A 20,233-nucleotide genomic window follows, 5' to 3' on the forward strand; every position below is an offset into this window, starting at 1 on the left:
ATATGGATATTAGAATTAAAACATTTGGATATCCGATCTGATCCGAAACTATAGTTTTCTAGTATAATTTCGAGAAAATAAAATTTTATTTGATATAACAACTTAATTAATGTTTAAAATATTAGAGAAATATCTAGGTGGTACTTAAATTTTATGTCGAGAACATTGGAATAAGAATATTAAAGAAAATCATCATGTAAGACTATGAATATAATCGTGTTTCAAGCTTAATTTTAAAGTAAATTCAAAAGTATGGATATCCGATGGATATCCGCATCCGATCCGATTATTTTGGATACCCGAACATTGGATATCCGAAACATTTGGTTTGGATATCGGATATCTAATTTCAGGATTTTTAATATGGATATCCGATCCGAACTAGCACTTTGGATCAAATACCCGATCCGTACTCTGCCCTATTCGCAATCATGGTGTAATGGTGTATATGTCGATGGATCTTACCTATCCTATCTATCAAATGAATTTGTAGGCAGAAACAAATACCACTTGGTGCTCAAACCTTCAACCTCATTTTCCGGTCAGTCTCATACTTGTTGTTCTTTTCTTCTCTCACTTTGGTGTTTTTCCTTTTTCTTATACGCAAATGTAGAACTCATACTTGACCCGTGTTAAGCTTAAACGGATAATGCCGTTTTAAACGAGAATTTGTGAAACTCAAGTTATGACGACTATTGACATCGATTACTTTACAATAACGATGATTAGAAAATGTTTTCAACAATGAACACCATGTGTTTGCTGAATTGCGTGAACCGATCAGGCACAAAACTTACTCAAAGAATTGGCAATGTTTTGGAAGATAATGAATGACGAGCCTGTTTTAGTAAAAAAAAAAAAAAGCAAAGATCGATAGTTCATGTTAAATTGATGGTTGGTTATTGAATTGTGGGGAAATATTTTGTGGGTTTTCGCCTCTGAAATAAGCAAACATAGTTTGCGTAAATTGATGGTTGGTTATCGAATTGTGGGGAAATATTTTGTGGGTTTTCGCCTCTGAAATAAGCCAACATAGTTCGCGTAAATTTGATGTTTGTGAAGTCATTAAAAAAACTGTTTGAAACTGATGTACATCTACAGAAGTTAATAAGATGGATGATGTGCAAGGGGCAAAAGTTGTTCATATTGCTGGTCCGTAACGCGCTTAGAAATCGATCATTCTCTGTACATTGTGATTTCATCAAAAAATTTAGAACTTCAAACATTAACTTATATAGCCAAAGCGCATATTTTTGATCCGGAGGGGGGGAGATGTTTGGTGGATGGACTCTGAAGTCGTAAAATTTGAAGATGGTTATTCGTTATGAAATGACGAGGAAGGTCTGTTAGCAGTGACTCAGTATGAAAAGACCACGTTAACTGCGGAGTAGTATTCATAAGATGGTTTTTCGTTATGAAAATGATAATATAGCAGTGACTGAAAGTGATAGTGTCTGATAATAAGTTTCAGAAGGCATCAAGGATCAACTTGAACGTTGGTGGATCTTTTTTGGTTACTTGATCAAACAGTTTAATTACATGTTAGTTTAGCACATTCGTGGATCTTCTTTTTATTTTTTAATCAAATAATGATTTGCCTCTAAATGTGATGAAAGACAATGGTGTGTACTAGACTGCTAGACATACGTAATATACTTATATAGTATGAAAACCGTCTTTAGGCTTGCAATTTTGACGAAAAATTGGTAAATGCTCGTTAAGTATGAGCCTTCATTGCAATTTTTTTCTTCAAAAAACTAAGAATATGTACAAACAGTACATTTTTAAATATCTGGTAATGTTTAGTCTTAAAGATCCTTTAGTAGTCCTTTCATTTGGGATTTTGGGGATTACTAATTTCTAGAACAGAGGATTTCTGAAATAAAAAAAAGTTGCTTGATTTTATGGTCTTATTTGAATATTATTTTGTCATATTCCACATTTCCACTTCTTGTATATATGTATTTTTTGTTGTTTGAAAGTGACTTCTTGTATATTTTAGTCAACACTTAGGGCTTGTTTGGATAGCAAAATAGGAGGGAAAGGAAGGGGAGGGGGATAGGGGAAAGGAAAAGGAGCGGAGAGAAGGGGAGGGAATATGGGGAGTGGATGTTTGGATACAATTTCCCTCCAAATCTTTCCTATGGTGTAAGGATTTTGGTTTGCCTTGGAGGAGGGAAAACGGATTCCTCCAAATCCCTCCCCCTCGATTTTCCTCCATCCTTATTTGGTACCCAAATAAGGAATTTTAAATTCGTTACTCTCCCTCCCTTTCCTTTCCCTCCAAATTCCTCCATCCAAACACACACTTAGGCAAGGTAGTTGCATCTTATAAGTATACTGTATATACCAGGAATCAGGTCAAAAGAGTAGGAAAAGGTACAAATCTCTGCTACTGCAATTAAACCTTTGTATAGCTGGTATATAGATAACGAGTTAATGCTAATGTCGCTGCAGCTTGAAATTGAGAAGTTTTGTGAATACTATACAATACATTTATCCCAGCCTTGTAAAGGATCTCTTAGTTTAAAATCTCGATGAGTTTTTCAAACCCACTGTACATCAAATAGAAGAGAAAAGAGATCAGGGCATTTTTTGATGATCTATGGGGTTTGTTTTAGGCATGTTTTGTTTTGTATGAAAAGCCCTGTTTGTAAAGGAGATTCCTACTTGTGGAGAGTGAAAGTTTTGACATATTTCAACTATTTCGTTTTTCTCAAGCTTGTTTGGTTCTGCTGTTTCTTAGGTGCATTTTTTGGCTGATCATGTGTTGAGTTGTTTGATCAAGGCAATTTTTCTTACTCATAAGTCATAACTACTGTTAAATTGGATTCTTCCTTACTCGTCTTTTGTTTGAAAACTTAGGATTACATCATTAGGGCACGTGCTCCCACCACAATTTGATTCTAGTTAGTTCACCTGGACAAATAAAGAATGGTAGTTTCGAAAAGGTACGCTCTGAAGTTGTTCATGTCTCTGAAGTACATTACTGCAAATGTAATAGATAGGAACAATGGGAGGATTGTTGCAACGGCCTCAACAGCTGAGCATGCTCTCAAAACAACGTTTGAATGTGGTCGTTCTTGTAATGCAAAGGCAGCTGCAGTTGTTGGCGAGGTCTTAGCAAGGCGCTTAAAGGTTGAGGGCCTAGAAAATGGACAAGGGCGAGGGATTCATGTTGACATAAATAAGGAGGTGGAGAAAAAAGGCTTCAAAAACAGGACCAAGGTTTGGGCCGTTGTGAATGCCCTCAAGGATAATGGCGTTAGCCTCATACCTGAAGACAATCACGATGGTATCTCTTGACATGCAGACAGGTGATTTTCTCTCTTTCCCTTTTTGTTTCATATGATTGGTCAAAAATTTTCAAAAATCATCTAACACAGAGTTTTGTATATGTAGATTAGTTGTAATTTAATTATAGTTGGAAGCCATGTTACATGGCTTGGGCCACTCAGCTTTGGACACTAGAGCAAGTGAGAAACCCGGATGTGCTAGTTTGTGACTAATTCTTGTTTTGGTCGAAAATGAAACGTCAAACTGTCATGTCGATATACGACATACAACTAAAAGGAAGTATCTAAGGAACATAGATATGAGCTATGAAGCGGGCTTTTAGCAGAGAATTATTAATTGTATATTCTAATCATTAGGATATGTGTGAATTATAGTAAATATTGGTGGGAAGGTTCAAGAACACAGTCTGTCGGCTACTGATTTTCTGTTTGGTAGCTAATTGGTTCATCTCAGGCTCGTGCTCTTTGGATAGGTGTCGAGATTTGTTTTATGGTAAGATTATGTTACTATTAATTGGGCAACACGATTTGTATGTGGGAAGTCATGGAAACCAAACCTGTCATGTAGATTCTCTTTTTTGAGCTGAAATCATGTTTGATCTGCATATTATCAGTTACTCCATATGTTATTAGGAAGGGCAATAGTAAGGATTATTATCTATCCCATTTTGAGTTCCATCGTCAACTTAGACTATTAATTTCACTAAATATATATGTAAAGGTATATTCATGGCAAATATGTCATATTTCGTTTTTCAAAACAACTACCTTTATATTTTCTTTTCAAAAGAGTCGTAATTATTGTATTTTGTGTGAATAGCGGTAAAAGTTCACTAGCCAAAGTCGGGACACTTGTTTTGTTATTTGTAAATTGTTGTCTTTTTCTCGTTTTGATTGGTTGTAAAACGAAAACCTTTATGACAAGTGCTTACATGTGAGACCAACGAATTAGCCCTTAATGAAACGAGGAATGCATAATGGTGTATGTAGGTTTCTCACGTTAGAGTGAGACGGTTTTATACCAGACTCATTGTTTGTTATACATAAAGATCACTGAAAACCAAGTTTTTTCATGTAGGTTCATAATAAAATGGACACTGTGAGTGACAAAAGCAAAGCTGAATTTCTTATGGCGTTGGCCAATTGCCATTGAAAATGTTCGAACAGTTTGTTCTGACGGGGGAACATTCCGAGCCGATGGCAGTCGAGGCGTTTGTGTTCAACAAAGGGCCTGACATAGGCCATAATTGTTGCAGATTTGGAGCCATGAGCCATCTCAGAAGACAAGCTTGGCATGTGATTTTCCGTTTGTCTCTATTTGTAACTGGTAAAAACATTTGAAGTTTATAACAAATATAGATAAAGTAAGAAATAAGTGCAAGTCATGTATTTTACATGAAATATTATTAACCTTGGCATGTGATTTAAAGCAATTTTAATTCTGAAAAATTTACAAGAGAAGTTGTTGTCAAATGATCCCCCCGTTGAACTTTTAAATCCGCCCCTGAGATTCCAAGAGCCTGAGATTGTACCGGACCTAATATTTCAGTTCGGTGCTGTACAAGACCGAAAGTCTTGGATTTAATATTCGGTCCACAAAAAAAATTATTTTCGGCTCGGTCCGATTTGGGCCAATCCAATCCGATCATGGACCGATGCTCACCCCTCAAACCGAACAACAATCAATTTCATGTTCGCGATCATGGATTCATGTTGGCCATAATTGTTGCAGATTTGGAGCATTGACAAGCTGTTTTGTAAAACAAGCGTTAATAACTGCAGTGTAACATGAGCATTTGTTTTATTTAACAAAGAGGCTATTTTGAAATGAAAAGTAGCATTAGCATCTCTGCTGGTTGTAAAAATGGTGTAGTACGAGCACTGTAGTCTGCAGATATGTAGACAAAAAAAAAAAAAAAAAAAAAAAAAAAAGACTGCAAAAAAGAGAGCATCATTTTAATGCTGAAATTTCCTGTTTTAACCATACAAATCCCCTTCAACAACCCTCATTCTGCTATCCCGCCTCAACCTATTATTTGTCAGTTTGTCACCTATTGTTTGTTGGACCACCTTGACTTTGCTATCCGCTTCTTCCAATTATTTGTCACCTTTCCAACTCGGATGTTCAAATCTTTGCATTTGATCCGTCTTAAGGAAGACTAATGCGGATTATTATTATAGGGAGGAACTTATAGCGAGTGCTTCGTATTAGTTTTAATAGGTTTCGTTTATTTCATTGATATAAACATATTTTCCAATACGAGAGGTTTATAAATTATTTATTTATTTATTATAAAATTTGCTTGTTTCATTTCATTTAATTAGCTAGTTTAGGCTTTTTCCATCTTATAGGTGCTGTTTGGCCAAGCTTAAAAAGTGCTTTTGTAATTGAAAAAGTAGTAGCTTGGCCAAACATGGTAAATTAGAGAGTTTTAAAAGTACTTTTGAGAAGTCAAAAACTGATTATTCACCCCCAAAAGGAGAAGTAGATATTTACTACTTCTACTTCTACTTCTACTTTTTACATAAAGAATCAAATAAGCAAACAAAAGTTGTATTAAAGTAGTTGGGCCAAACATATAAATTTTGTGAGAAACCGCTTTTACAAAAGTATGGCCAAACAACTAAAACTTTTCCGAAAAGTAACTTGTGCATAAACTCCTTTTGAAAAGGAAAAGTCATTTTCCATAAGCAAAGCCAAACAACACCATAAAAAAGTTTCAACTAAACTTTTGACTAAAATTGACCACTATTATCACAAATTCGTTCGCTTTAACTAGTTGTATGGTTTTACCTCTAAATAAATTTTGAATTTTTAAATAATACCGCACAAATTGCACCATTGTATTTTTGTATATAGTTCAAGTATTATTACAGCATTCGTCTTTGTTATTATTATTGCAAGAGGTATACGTATTTTACCATGATTGGATGACAAAACGGTAAGACATTTTACAAAATTTACCACCATCTTATACGAATAACTTATACCACAAACTCATTCACTTTAACTTGTCACATCTATTTGTCTCAATCATTCATCTACCTTTTTTTATTCTTTGTGAGATATTTAATCAATGACAAACGAATGATTGAGACGGAGTAAATATTTGTTTATTTGTAAATACTTTCACTCCGTTTCACGAAATTAACGAATTTCAACCTTTTCAACTTCACCAAAAAAGTTACTAGTTCAGAGGCAATAAATTAACAACATTCAACAAATTTTACCACGATCATCACTATCATAAACACAAATGCATCTACTTAACTAGTTGTATTTATAAAGACTTAGCTTTACTTTACTTAAAATCGCTTTACGCATGAAATATACCGCATAATTACTATACACTATCACGGAAATAACCAATAAACCATATAACATAACACAAATTCTCATAATCTCAGACGAGACACTATTCCGTTAACCTCTTACAAAAGATTGTGAAGTTTACTTACATGTAATAGTGTGATCTTCAAATACCCAAACAGTTGAGCATAGCAAATGCCTTAACAACATGAATACCAGAGAAGTCAAAAATCCTAAAAACAGTGGTGCTCTTCTGCTATATACTCCAATGTTACCCCTACTAGTTATATCTAACCTAACCAGGACATCATGGATCACATAATCGAGCAGCCAGTTGCGTTCTCATCACTAAAGAAATGTGTTGCACGATCAATTACAATTGGTCCATACCCGTACCCGTAAGCATATTGATACCGGTATCCCTCAGCATCATATGGCACCTTCTCGCCACCTTTGGTACCGCCACCGCCACCACTGTTGTTTTCCTGCTTCTTTTCACCATCTCCTCCATCTTTCTTGTCTTTCTGATTTTTCTTCTCAGGGACAATCTCTACTGGTTTCTTCAGTTTTTTGTTTATGCTCTCTACCATCTGCTTCCCATCCACTTTCCCCTTCACTGTCACCAAGTCCTTCTCCTTGTCAATGTTCACCTCATACACCCCTATACACAAGTTTCACCGTCACAGTGGCGTAGTCAGCGGGCGCGAAAAATTTTCAACGGAGGCAAAAGGGTAATATTATAAGTAGACCTATACTCGGGCCGGGATATGTTTGACCTGGACCAGGCCCGAGGCGGGCCACAAGCGGGTCGGGCTGACGGGCCTTGCCAATTTATTTTTATTCCTTATCGTTTTTGTTAAAATGGCAGGTCAAGGCCGGGCTAGAACTTTAGGACCGGGCCCGGGGCCAGGGCAAGCCACGACCGAGCCGGGTCAGGCCAAGTTTCATAAAATAACGGGTCAAGGCGAGGCGGGGCGGGTCAGCCCGTGCTGATAGCCCGCTCTAATTATAAGGGGTCTCAAAAATTTCGAAAATTTGAACTAAAAATTTCAAAAATTTTAAACGTCAGCGGGGCGGCCGCCCTACTAGCCCCCCTCGCTCCACAAGACCACCACTGCCGTCACATTGGCGTGCTCTAAGATTTCAGAAATTGTACTAATTCTAAGTCACCAAAATAGAATAAGAATCTCAAGTTTTTGAAAATAAACATTTCAGACCTTTGTGAGAGGAGAGAGCTTTGTAGGTCTTCTCACAACAACCTGTACAGTGGCATTGGATCTTGAGTATGACAGTAGCTATAGGAAGCTGCAGGCAAAACCATAGCAAGTATTATGAAAACAGTAAATCAAGGGTATTAATATTTAATGCTACAAGGCAGTAAAAACACGAGTACAACCGTCGTACATGAGAATTACTTGTAAGTTGTAACATCGGAGTCATAAATTACTTGCAACATTTTGAATGAATGAAAGAAAAGTGGTCAAAATAATCAGCCTTGAATTTATAAATATAATGAATCAATTTCAAAATAAATACCCAACAATTTAATGAATTACATAAATTCTTAGACCAATTAATTAACAACCTCAATTATACCCAAAATGGTCAAAATTTAACGGATGAATGAATTGTTCCAGGGTTTGTGAAAACCCTGGAAATTAATGAACTTGAACAATTAAATTAAATTAAAATTAAATATTAATACCTCTTTCTCTTTGGGCTTCTTATCATCAGCTGGTTTGTTATTGTCCTTCTTTTGATCGTCTTTTTTTGGAGGTTTAGGAGATATGAGTTCCGCCATTTTCGACAATTTCTTCTTCAAATGTTCTGTGACTTTTACAGCATCAATATTCTTCTTGGCAACAATCTTCACCGTGGTTTCGCCTTCGAAACTCACCGTATGAACACCTATTCCATGATTCACAACATAATCCCCAAATTTGTTAGCCATATTATATTATTATACCAATTTTCAACAATGTTAACCCACTCATTTCATTTTCCACTTTACAAAACTCCAATTTCCTAGTACGGCCATTATTTCCCCTTTCGATTTCGATTTTACTGTAAATAATAACAATTCATTAAAAATTTTATTTTGATTTTGTTTTATGGCTTGATTAAAGCATAAAAATTACAAAACAGAAATATTATCAAAAATAGAACAAAAACAGGAATATTATCAAAAATAGAACAAAAACAGAGTTTTATAAAAGGAAAAATTACGAATATTAGTCACATTAATCGTTGAAATTGAAGAACACGGTCAGATTAAAGCATAAAAATTATAAAACAGAAATATTATCAGAAATAGAAGAAAAACAGAGTTTTAAAAAAGGAAAAATTACTAATATTAATCACATTATTCGTTGAAATTAAGGAACTACGAAACTTGTACACATTGATCAACATCTTCTTTTGTGTACCATAACCACATAAAAATCAACAACACGGAATCATCAACAACCTGAAAAACAGAGTTTTCACCCAAAAAAAGTACGGAAAAGGAACAGAGTGAAGAACTACCAGAAAAGGAAAGAAGGCACTTCCGAATTCTCTGAGTGCAACCTTCGCAGTGTCGATCAACCTTCAGAACGATGTTCAAGTAGTCACCGCCTCCGCCTTTCTCTCCACCGCCGCCGTTGTTGTTGTTGCCGCCGTTGTTGTTATTGTTGTTGTTGTTGTTGTTGTTGTTGTTGTTATCTCCACCGGAATTTGAACCGTTTTTCTTTCCCTACGAAAACAGAAAGGTTATATTTATATAGAAAAAAACAATAATAAAAATAAAAAATGATGAATGAAATGAAAAAAATACGAGTAGTGAATAATACCTTGGCCATTGTTAGAAGAATCTAGAGAAATTGGAAGAAAAATGGTGAATTATGGTGAGAGGGTTTTGTGAAGGGTTTAAGAGGAAAGTGGGAGGAAAAAGAGAGAGAAAGAGCAGAAATATTAGTGGGGAGGAAGAAGGAGGAGGAGACTGATGCAGTATTTGTTGTTGTTGTTGCAGTAATGAGTACGGGAGTGAGTTTGTCGTTTCGTTGGTCTTTGTGTATTTTTGGACTGACTTGTTCTCTACGGATTTTGTTTTATGACGCGCTCCCCTTTCTCTACTTCCTTCATTCCCCTATTTCTCCACATTTCGCATTATGTCTCTAGTAATGTTGTAAGACGATTTTGTATAAATTTATCGTAAAGTAGTGATAGGGTGTCATCTTAAATTGGGTGTTACACTTTTACATGCATTCTTAATTGAAAGGTTCTCACTTACCCCATGTGAGAGGTTGGTGCCCAATTTGAGTGTCATTCGGTGACGTCCTTTCATTTTCCTTTATTGTAAAAAGGATTTGGTAATAATTAGTTTTATCCATTAAAAATTAATGTAAAACCGTGTTAGATAAACGTAACTCTTTGTATGGAGGAAATGTGTGCTTTTATTAGATGGCGAAAATAATATTGATGGAAATAAAAATAAGAAAAAAAATATTATTTTATTATTAAGTCAACACTATCAAGTTAAATTTTAATTCTATTGAATTTAACATATAATCAATAGGCATTAAGATATGATGAATTTGGTAAATCTTAACAAATTTAGTAATTCATTCAATTGATGTTGAAAATGAACACTTTATTCTAGAGTAGCATTGTTCATGATTTATATCATGTACTCCGTAGTTAACACTAGGAATAGATTCATATAACATGATCAAGGAACAATAGTATTAAGATTTGAAAATTAAGTGAGTTGGATATAGATTAAAATCTAGAGGGATAAAGGACCATCTGTCCCACTTTTGTGTTCCATTGTGTGTGTCACACAACTTATATTTTGACACATCATTTGTGGCAAAATATAATATATATATTAATTTGTTGATCTATCAAAATGTAAAATGGGAAAAATGATCCTCACTAATAAAGTAGTAATGTAATAGAGTAAATTTTACGATCTTAGGTACTTACATGAAGAATAACACCTAAAACCATATTAGTGCATGGGAAAGGGTCCCCCACACACCCCATGTGAGAGGGTGGCGCCCAAATTTTAATACGACATTAAGACTAAAATCCTACAACATTAAGACAATTTTATCATTTGAATTTATAAACATAGAATTTTAACACGATGGGAATCAATAACACCTAGAACCATATTAGTGCAAAATCGATGAAAGGTTAATCGTAACACTTTCGAGAAAATTGTTCCATTCATTATCTATATAGTTTTCTGCAAATGCTTCTTTCTCAAAGAAACAAGATTTTTGAGAGTTTACTTTCTTCAAAGCCAACAACATTAACCACAAATCCAAGTTGTTCGAAATACAGATGCACGTTAGATTACAAACATTAGATTACAAAATACATCATTTTCAATCTAAAACCCGTGTATTTTTCGAGTAAAAAATGCATTTTTTACACGAAAAATACACTAGTTATTACAAGTTGAGAGTAAAACCCGTGCTTCAATTTAACATGATCAAGGAACAATAGTATTAAGATTTAAAAATCAAGTGAATTTAGGATATAGATTAAAATTTAAAGGGATAAAGTAATGTAATAGAGTAAATTTTACGATCTTAGGTACTTAGAAGCATTTTAACACGATTTACAGATGGTAATAGAATTTAGTCTTAATGTTTTAGGATTTTACACGTTTATCATCTGGATTTGTAAACAGCGAATTTTAAAACGATGAGAATCAATAACACCTAGAACCATATTAGTGCAAAATCGATTTTAATCGTATATTTTGCCAAAAAAAAAAAAAAAAAAGCACTTTTGAGAAAATGGTTCCATTCATTATCTATATAGTCTTCTGCAAATGCCTTTCTTTCTCAAAGTAACAAGAGTTTTGAGAGTTGTACTTCTTTCTCCAAAGCCAACAACATTAAGCACAAATTCAAGTTGTTGGAAAAAAAGATGCACATTAGATTACAGTACAACATTAGATCGAAAAATACATCATTCTCAATCTAAAACCCGTGTAGTAAAACCCGTGCTTCATTTATTAACTTTATATTTTTAAAGCAATCAGTTTATTAACTTAGAGGGCAGGAAAAGAAATATTATACAAGAATGAATTGTTTTGCTTTTAAATCCTTGATTTTGCAGCTTGAACACACACTTCCCACTTACATATCAGCTGCAAGAAAGCTTCAACATAACAGCAGGCACAAATGCAGGACATCATAACTTAGACCGTGATCTCTCGATGAGCTCTCGTCTGAGAAGCTTTCCAGCAGCTGACTTTGGGATACTGCTCAAAAATATAACCTTCCTTATCCTCTTGTAAGGCGCAACCTGTATCAATGAAAACAATCCATGATCATTTTGAAACAATGATGTAGTTGATGAAGCAGTGGTCAGTCGATATGACTCATGCGAGTTTGTCTATGAAGAAGCACCAAAATGCCGTATCTTTTCTTATGGGGTTGTCCCACAAGCGCAAAAAAAAAAGTCGTCTCTGAGGTAATGTTGTCGTTGTTGTTGGACGAGTACTGACTTAAAGCTAAAGAGGGTGATGTACTCTACCTGGTCTGCAACAAATTTGATCACATCGTCTTCCTTAAGGGAACTTTGTGGTGATCGAACAACATATGCAATTGGAACTTCACCTGCATCGTCATCAGGTAAACTGCCAACAGGAAGAAGGATCAATGATTGGTTAACAAAATGCCTAGTCTTCCATATATAGGCCAGTACGTAGATTACAGAAAGGTGTTTTGTAGCAATGACTTACGGAACTACAGCCGCGTCTAATAATTCAGGATGGGATATAAGAACATCTTCAAGCTCTGCTGGCGCAACCTGAAGAAAAACAAGATCATAATGTTTATTCAAACGAAACTGAATTTCTAACTGAAAAAATGTAAGTAATAGTTTTTTTAGGAGGTTGTGTATGTGTGCGCGCGCTATTTACGAAACTTGGTGAGAATTGGACCTGATAGCCTTTGTATTTGGCAAGTAAAAGTGAAGATGTAGAAACATGACTACAAAATCAGACAGCATGCAATGATGCAAATAAGCGACAAAACCAATTCTAGTTACTTTCATTCCGAAGTACCTGATAGCCTTTGTATTTGATAAGCTCCTTAAGTCTGTCAACCACATACAGTTTCCCTTCTTCGTCAAAATACCCAAGATCCCCGGTGTGCAACCACCTTTGACCATCAACTGTTGACTTCGTGGCTTGAGCATTGTTTAAATAACCTGTTGATTGACAGTACGTCAAGTTTTTATTTGGGCGGAAAAATTTCTAACTCAAGTACACATACATTTACCACACTTCAAATTGAGGCGTAATTTCTGGAGATCGAAGAGATTACAAAAACAACTTCAAGGTGTATGTTATGTTATAGATAAGCGATTCCAATTCCGCTGCACTATAGTTCACCATTTTAAGTTTTTAACAGTCAACTCTAGTTCTGAGAATTGCTATACATCATATACTTAAATACTTGCTCAGGCTTAAAAAACTACAGTTGCCGATTTCAGTATTACATAGTTCCAGGATAACTGCATTTATCTGGAAGAAATGTTTTCAGGCAACCGGGCATAGTTATATGAAAAACTGCAGAATATTTCAGTAATGAAAATCATACCTTCCATGATATTAGGCCCACGAACCCATACTTCACCGAGTTGTTTGGGAGGAAGAGGCTTCAGTGTGCCTACGTCAACTATCTTAGCTTCAAGTTCTGGGACCAATAACCCAGATGAACCAGAATTCCGAGCACCAAGCTTTGGGTGTTCCAAACTTATCATTCCACATGTTTCTGTCATGCCATAACCCTGAAAGTATTACACAAAAATGGGTGCTTAAGCAATCAAATTTTAATCCAAGTAACAAGATCAGAAATTACTTCAGAGAATGACCAACTGATTATGGCCCTAAACTCTGAAATCTGAAATAACCGGTTTCAACAACAACAACAACAACAACAACAACAACAACAACAACAAAAGAGCCTTAATCCCAAAATGATTTGGGGTCGGCTGACATTCATCGTTTGCATTCTAGATCACAAAGAAAAATCTGTTCCACCACCGAGTTATGAGTTCAGTATTGCCAATTGGACCTAGAATAATACAATCGTCCTCCAATTATCGCGTCTCAAAGACTAAAGAACAAAAGAACTCTGAAGCAATAAGCCAACATCAGAAAAGCAACTCAGCAAATGGAAAATTTACCTGCAGAATCCAAGCATGAGGCAATTTTTTCGAGCATTCAGACATAATCTCCTTTCCAAGAGGAGCAGCCCCGGAACCAATTTGCTTCAAAGACGACAGATCATACTTATTAACCGCGCTGTGCTTAACCAAAGCAAGCACTACAGGAGGAACAACCCACAAATGTGTAATCCTATACTTCTCAATAGCTTTCAACATCAGTTCCAAATCAAATTTAGCCATTGTAACTACAGCATTACCTATCTGCAGTTGAGAGTACAGAATGACAGACAATCCAAAAACATGAAACATTGGAATTACACAGATGAACACATAGTCCATTTCACCTTCATTTACTTGATCAGTCGTAACCATAATCGCGGCCGTGATAAAATTTCTATGACTCAGAATTACACCCTTACTAACACCAGTTGTACCTGATGAATACAACAGTGCAGCTGTATCAGTCTGTCTGATCAAAACCTTAGGTAAATCTACCTCAACCCCATTTACCAAATCACTAAAATAAACTAATTTATTACTATTAATATTACCCTTTGACCCTATGATCAATGCAGGCAAGTTAAGATGGTTGACTTTATCCCATAATTCTGGGACTGTAACAATCAATTTTGGCTTACAGTCATTAACTTGTTTGTTAATCTCAGAAACAGTATAAACAGGATTAACAGTAGTAGCAATTGCACCAGTAGCAATAATACCCAGAAAAATAACAGGATATTGGAATGAATTCGGAGCGAAAATGAGAACAACATCTCCTTTATTAATACCCATGTTGATAATTCCATGGGAAACCTTAGCAACCATGGATTTAAGCTGGGAAAAATTCAAAACTTGTCCAGAATCAGAATCAATTAAAGCAGGTTTATTAGATAAAGAAGAAATGTTTCTGAACAGAAATGAGACCATACTTAAATTAGGGTCTTTAGGGAAGTTTAAAGATGGTCTTAGTGATCTGTAAATTCCATCTCTTCCAAACCCAGAAAGCTCCATTGTTGTTGATTTGGGAATTGATAAGGAAATTCAAGTTTTAATTTGTGTAAATGAATGAATGTTAAGATCTGTGGATCACGTGGGATAAGGATGTATAATTTAAAGACGCTACTGCACTAGGCGCCAATACTCCATGCAGCTCATGCCTCCAATTTGCCTGTTTTTAAATCAATTTCTTTTTTCCAAGTCTTCGCAAGATAATTACATTCTTTTAATCAACGATTTCTCTCATTAAAAACGGGCATTATCCGTCATAAATTGAAGATGAATAGTACGCCTATCAAAATATCATAAATGGAAGGGCAAGTGTAATGCTCCATTTAATCCTCACTTGATTTACCACTTACTCCCTCTGTCCCGGTCATTTGTTGTCCTTTTTCATATTAGGGTATCTCAATGAATTGTTGTCATTTCTATTTTAAAAATGAACTTAATGAGAAATTTGATCATTTACATTCAATTTGTTTCACCTGTCATTTAATAACTAGTTTAGATCTCGTGCAAATGCACGGTATTTTAAATTGTTTAAATTGTATTAATATATAGAAATTAGCATTATTAATAATTACACTTTAAATTTATTGTTAGGGTCTACAATATTGATGTGTTCTATTAATTATTATAAGATAGAAAAGCGAAAACTTGAGGACAATATTACATACGAAAAATCAAAATATCATTATATTTACTAATTTTAATAAAAACTGTGTTTTTGGTGTTGTATATTAGGGAGATTTTCGTATTTTATAAAATTACACTAATTAGTATTTCGGCTACGTATTTTTCAAATAAGAGACGAAGATAATTGTGATGGAGAAAATTATTTAATATAATAATTAAAATAAAAATGGTTAAAATGTGATGATGATGATGATGATGACGACGACGACGACGACGACAATAATAAGAGTAAAATATATACTCCTAGTAATCTTACAAACTGACATATATCATGAAATATATCATACGTAAAATATATGGTAGTCTATATTTCTCTACCAATATTGAGAAATAAGAATTACTCGTATAAAGTAGGCCAACATTTGTATAGAATAAATAAAAGTTTAAGCCCAATATTTTAGAATAATCAAACTTATTTACTATTAAGGCCCCATTTGTAGTTAAGGGTGATTTGAGCGGGAAAACTCCTAGTTTCACCTATTTATTTAGTAAATAGGGAATTGGCTCAATCCTTCTTTCTTGGTCTTTGTACCAAAACAAAAGGACAATAATTAACCGTGACAAAGGAAGTACATATTATGAGAAAGAGACTATCCGTAAAATAGTCCGTCTTGAGAATCTTTGTTTAGTCAATTAGTAACCAACTATTAAATGACGACGACTTTTCGGTGCGGACGCCGAATTTGCCTTCAAGGAAAGTGCCCACAAAAGTACCAACTACCAAGTATGGATAAAGGAAAGTAGCAACGAGATGGTGATAGTAAGGATGAGATTATTATTAAGACTTTTCGCATCAACTTTTTATTAATTTTTATTATTTTTTTATTTAAAGCCACATTAAATTTTATGGGATGCTATAACACCACGAATGAAAGTGTTAGTACCACGAAATTTGTTGGTGGGTGAATAGTAAAGATTCTTCTATTTACTCTATCAATGTCGTGGCATTAACAAAAAACTCCGTGGAAATATAAACTTTCAATTTTATACATCATCTATCAGATTTACCTCATACTAGTTTCAGTTAGTCTTGCTGAAGACGGGTCGGAGCAAGTGACGGGTAATGTCACTCACAAAACAGATAGGGGGGACAAGGTGGGGGCACTCTCATGTGCTTCCCTCTCTCCTCTATTTGGGTCATTTGTGAGAGAAAATGGTATCCGTCACTCCAAAGTGACGGATACGTGCCGTCTTCAATGAGATTTTGTGTACTAGTTTTACACCCGTGCAAAAAATGCACGGGTCATAATAACAGGCGCTATTATAATATCGGAATTTATTTTCGCAGTACACTTTACTCATTTCAGTACTTTTTTCATCAAACTTTCCATTTGTCTACCCTTGACTAAAAACCATTAAACCTAAATCTCTCTACCTTCTCTCGATGATTGAAACTTAACCTTCTCCAACCACTTCAAATTTCTTCAATTCTTCACCTACGAATAATTATTCAATAAGTATTCAATTCGTTAATCCTATAATAATTATTAATTTGACTCTTTTTTATAATTTTGTTCCTTTTTTTTAAAATTAGGGTTTATGTCTAAATTAATTAAGAGCTAATGACTAATAAGTGTAGTATGGCGGATTTGTTGGTGTTGGTTACTTCAGCCAGTCATCGTTGGTCGTCCGCCGGCGTTGGAAAAGTGGTACGATGGTGGGAGGATTTGGCTGTGTTGGATTGTTGGTTATCAATATAGTACGTGTGCATTATCAAATTAGTCAATGTAGTACATCAACAAAGTAGTACAGACTAAACAAATTGATAAAACAAGTCAGGTAATACATCAACGTAGTACAGTAGTTCACACCAACAATTCCTTATCACCATCAATCACCGGCCCACCACCGCAACGGCTACGACTGCACCTTACCACGGTCTGTATGGTCGACCGGTCAATGGACTTCTTCGCTGACGACATAGCAATATAGCCGTCATAACTAATCACGGCGAAGTATAATGTGTACCCAACGCCCAAGCCACCACCCTCCGACAACCATTACAGTGCTTAATGTTTTGTTCATTAATAGTAAGTGGGTGAATTAGAAGATTATGGGTAAGTGAAATGAGAGAGAATAGATTAGAGAGAGAAAATGAGAGGGGAAATGAGAAAGGTATAATGGTGACATTTCTATCACCCGCATTCTCAGGCTGCTTCTCTAATTGCCGTTCAGTAAGAACGACGGCTGCCGACGGCGGATCTACAAAAAATTCACACAGCGCATCCATGTCAACATTCATCGACACACAGCAGAGAGTCTGTCATCGGGAATGCATAATGAACCAGCTAAGTCTGAACCACAGGTTAGATCCGTACCAGTCTGGACCTTCTTAAATGGAGGACCGGATGGATCATTCTTTTCCCCGGCAACGGTAGAAGACGGCAGTGGCTCTTTTCTCTTCTTTGGAAGAGGAGGGCCCTTCGCAACGGTCACCACCTCCTCGGTGATATCGACGACCTCCACATGCTCCTTCTGGACCGCTGGGGTTGAAGAGGGAGTTGGGACTGACGCCGTCGCCGAACGGGACGCCGCCTTCTTTTTTCTCTTCGGCACGCCACCGAGAACCCGTGCTTGAGCCGCCGCCGGATCCAGTGCCTTCAGTTGCTTGTCCATAAGTTCGTTGGGAGCCAGTCTACGATCACGCGCGTCGGCCGAGGACGCCGGCCGAACGACCTTCCCGTCCTTATCAAGCCCTAACCTCTTCAAGGTCCTCTCGCATGCATCCTGGCCAAACCGGTCTGCAAGAAACCAAACAAGAGTTACATGAAAGAAGTAATAAAACAAAGCTCTAAAAACAAGAGCATAACAGAGCATAACAGAAAAGACGGGCCTCACACCGACCCTACTCACCCCGGTTGAGGGCGGTATGAGGCCGACGCGCAAAACGGCTCATCCTCAAGAATAATCTGAGTCGGGGGCACCCATCCCTTCTCGGATCAAACAACAGACGCCCGTTTCTCATCTGCGTTTGAGATAAACCTTGGCGGCATCCATTTTAAGGTGTTTCCGGAGACCCATTTGTCATGCTCCGCCTTACTCTCGTCCGCAAATTAACTTGGTGCTTTGGAAGGACCGGGCGTGGATAGTCATCCCAAGACCTTAACGTACACCCACCGCTCTTTCCAGTCCTTGCAGGAGGAAAGCTTATCAACGGAAACGTAGCCCGACTCCACCTGCACGCTGTACCACCCCACTTTACCGGGGGTCGATGGCCGAAGATGATGAAGCCGGCGGGATAAGTTAACCGTAGGGACCTCCCCCTTAAAGAGACAGAGTCATACGAAGCCAACTATCGTCCTAATGGCCAGCGGATGCAGTTGAGCCACAACGACGTTCATAGCTTTGATGTTGGCCATGACGTATTCGTTCAAAGGAAACCGGAGCCCATACTCCAGGTGCCTGATATATACGCCGATATGACCCGGGGGAGGGCAACAGACCGCCTGACCCTTCTCAGGGATAACAATTTTGTACCCATCACCGAAGGAGAAATGACCCTCGAAAAGAGTTCCACCGGAACAACTGGCGAACTTATTGGTCCAGGCACGGTCAGGACCAGTCATGCAGGCCTCGCCGTGATCCAGGAGATGCGGCCTCTCATCACCAGTAGGAATCCTTTCCTCACCGTCATCATCAAAGTCTTCATCAGCTACATCCTCATCCTCCCATTCCTCCAAAACTTGTGGATCAACTTCGGGAGAAGGAGACCTAGGACCTCCAACGTTCAACGGAGTGACAACCAATACTTCCTCCTCATCAGGACGCGACGAGGAACCCCCTGCGCAGCTTACTAGTCCCTAAGATCGCAGAAGACATGGTAGCAACAATTACTTAACAAAATAAAAGATTGAGAAAATTTGTTTGTTTACCTTGAAGAAAAGCACTAGCCGAAGTAACGACTCTGAAGATTTGAAGAGAAAGAAGCCCTTGAAAATTTAGAGAGAAGAAAATTTTAGAGAAAATGAAATTGGTGGCCAATTTCAGGGACTAACTGCCCTATTTATAGAGGAAAGCCCATAAAGAGGGACCAATCAGGGCACAGCCCATGAAACGTCACCAATCGGCAATGCGTACACGTGTCGGACATGCAACCACGGAATGTCAATCGTTGCAACAGTTGAACGTCAATCAATGCAACAGTGACCAAGCGTCTTCAACACGCCACTTCATATCTCCTTGCCTATTCATCTTCCGCAACATATTCATAAGTATCTGTTCTCCGCCGGCCACATGATCAACCAAGCTAGACAGCACCGGCTGGGGGCAATCAAAAACCACCGGCACTCTCCACCCTGGTCTCAGCCGGCGACATTTTCTTTTCCACATCAGATGTCCATTACACATCCATGTGGAGGGGGGATATGGTACGGCCTAAGCATGACCAAGCCGAGGTATAAAAAGCCGGGGCAGAAAAATTTTTACTTGCGCAGAATATACGCTCAACACACATCGGAGCCCATACCACGGCATAGACTACGCTGGGGGCAAATTGATGGGGCATATTCTGCACCCGCTGACCGAGTCAACATATTGAGCAAGGTCAAAGATATCCACAAGTAAGTCAACGACTTAGACAGCCTAACCGACGCAGCCCGTCGGCCTGTCTCTTGGGTCTCGGCTGGGACAACTAGTCAGCCAGGGCACATATCCGCGAACTCATATCCAAGAACCCTCGGCGGCGAGTCAACAGGGCCCGCCGGCCTACCATGGGTCCCTCGGCCGAGGGTAGATCAGTCTTTCCACCTGCTGGCCACTT

At 37.2% G+C, this 20,233-nt stretch overlaps 3 protein-coding genes across 3 annotated transcripts; 1 reads left to right on the forward strand and 2 right to left on the reverse strand.

The window, feature by feature from the left end:
- The first annotated feature begins 294 nt into the window (after positions 1-294).
- Positions 295-4,769, forward strand: LOC141596057 (uncharacterized). Its single transcript, XM_074416076.1, has 3 exons — positions 295-541; positions 2,866-3,317; positions 4,375-4,769. Exon 2 carries the CDS (start codon positions 2,935-2,937, stop codon positions 3,304-3,306), a length of 372 nt encoding a protein of 123 aa, XP_074272177.1. The 5' UTR covers positions 295-541; positions 2,866-2,934; the 3' UTR covers positions 3,307-3,317; positions 4,375-4,769.
- Positions 4,770-6,652: 1,883 nt separating this feature from the next.
- Positions 6,653-9,731, reverse strand: LOC141648765 (heavy metal-associated isoprenylated plant protein 1-like). The gene is made up of 5 exons (XM_074457501.1): positions 9,438-9,731; positions 9,133-9,340; positions 8,312-8,514; positions 7,824-7,911; positions 6,653-7,267 (listed from the first exon to the last, which is right to left on the reverse strand). Exons 1-5 carry the CDS (start codon positions 9,444-9,446, stop codon positions 6,921-6,923), a joined length of 855 nt encoding a protein of 284 aa, XP_074313602.1. The 5' UTR covers positions 9,447-9,731; the 3' UTR covers positions 6,653-6,920.
- Positions 9,732-11,594: 1,863 nt separating this feature from the next.
- On the reverse strand, positions 11,595-14,930 carry LOC141596066 (putative CoA ligase CCL7). Its single transcript, XM_074416088.1, has 6 exons — positions 13,801-14,930; positions 13,212-13,401; positions 12,674-12,819; positions 12,350-12,417; positions 12,142-12,244; positions 11,595-11,910 (listed from the first exon to the last, which is right to left on the reverse strand). Exons 1-6 carry the CDS (start codon positions 14,791-14,793, stop codon positions 11,797-11,799), a joined length of 1,614 nt encoding a protein of 537 aa, XP_074272189.1. The 5' UTR covers positions 14,794-14,930; the 3' UTR covers positions 11,595-11,796.
- Between the last annotated feature and the right edge of the window lie 5,303 nt (positions 14,931-20,233).

Source organism: Silene latifolia, chromosome 1 (assembly GCF_048544455.1).
Source record: "Silene latifolia isolate original U9 population chromosome 1, ASM4854445v1, whole genome shotgun sequence".
Classification (NCBI taxonomy): domain Eukaryota; kingdom Viridiplantae; phylum Streptophyta; class Magnoliopsida; order Caryophyllales; family Caryophyllaceae; genus Silene; species Silene latifolia.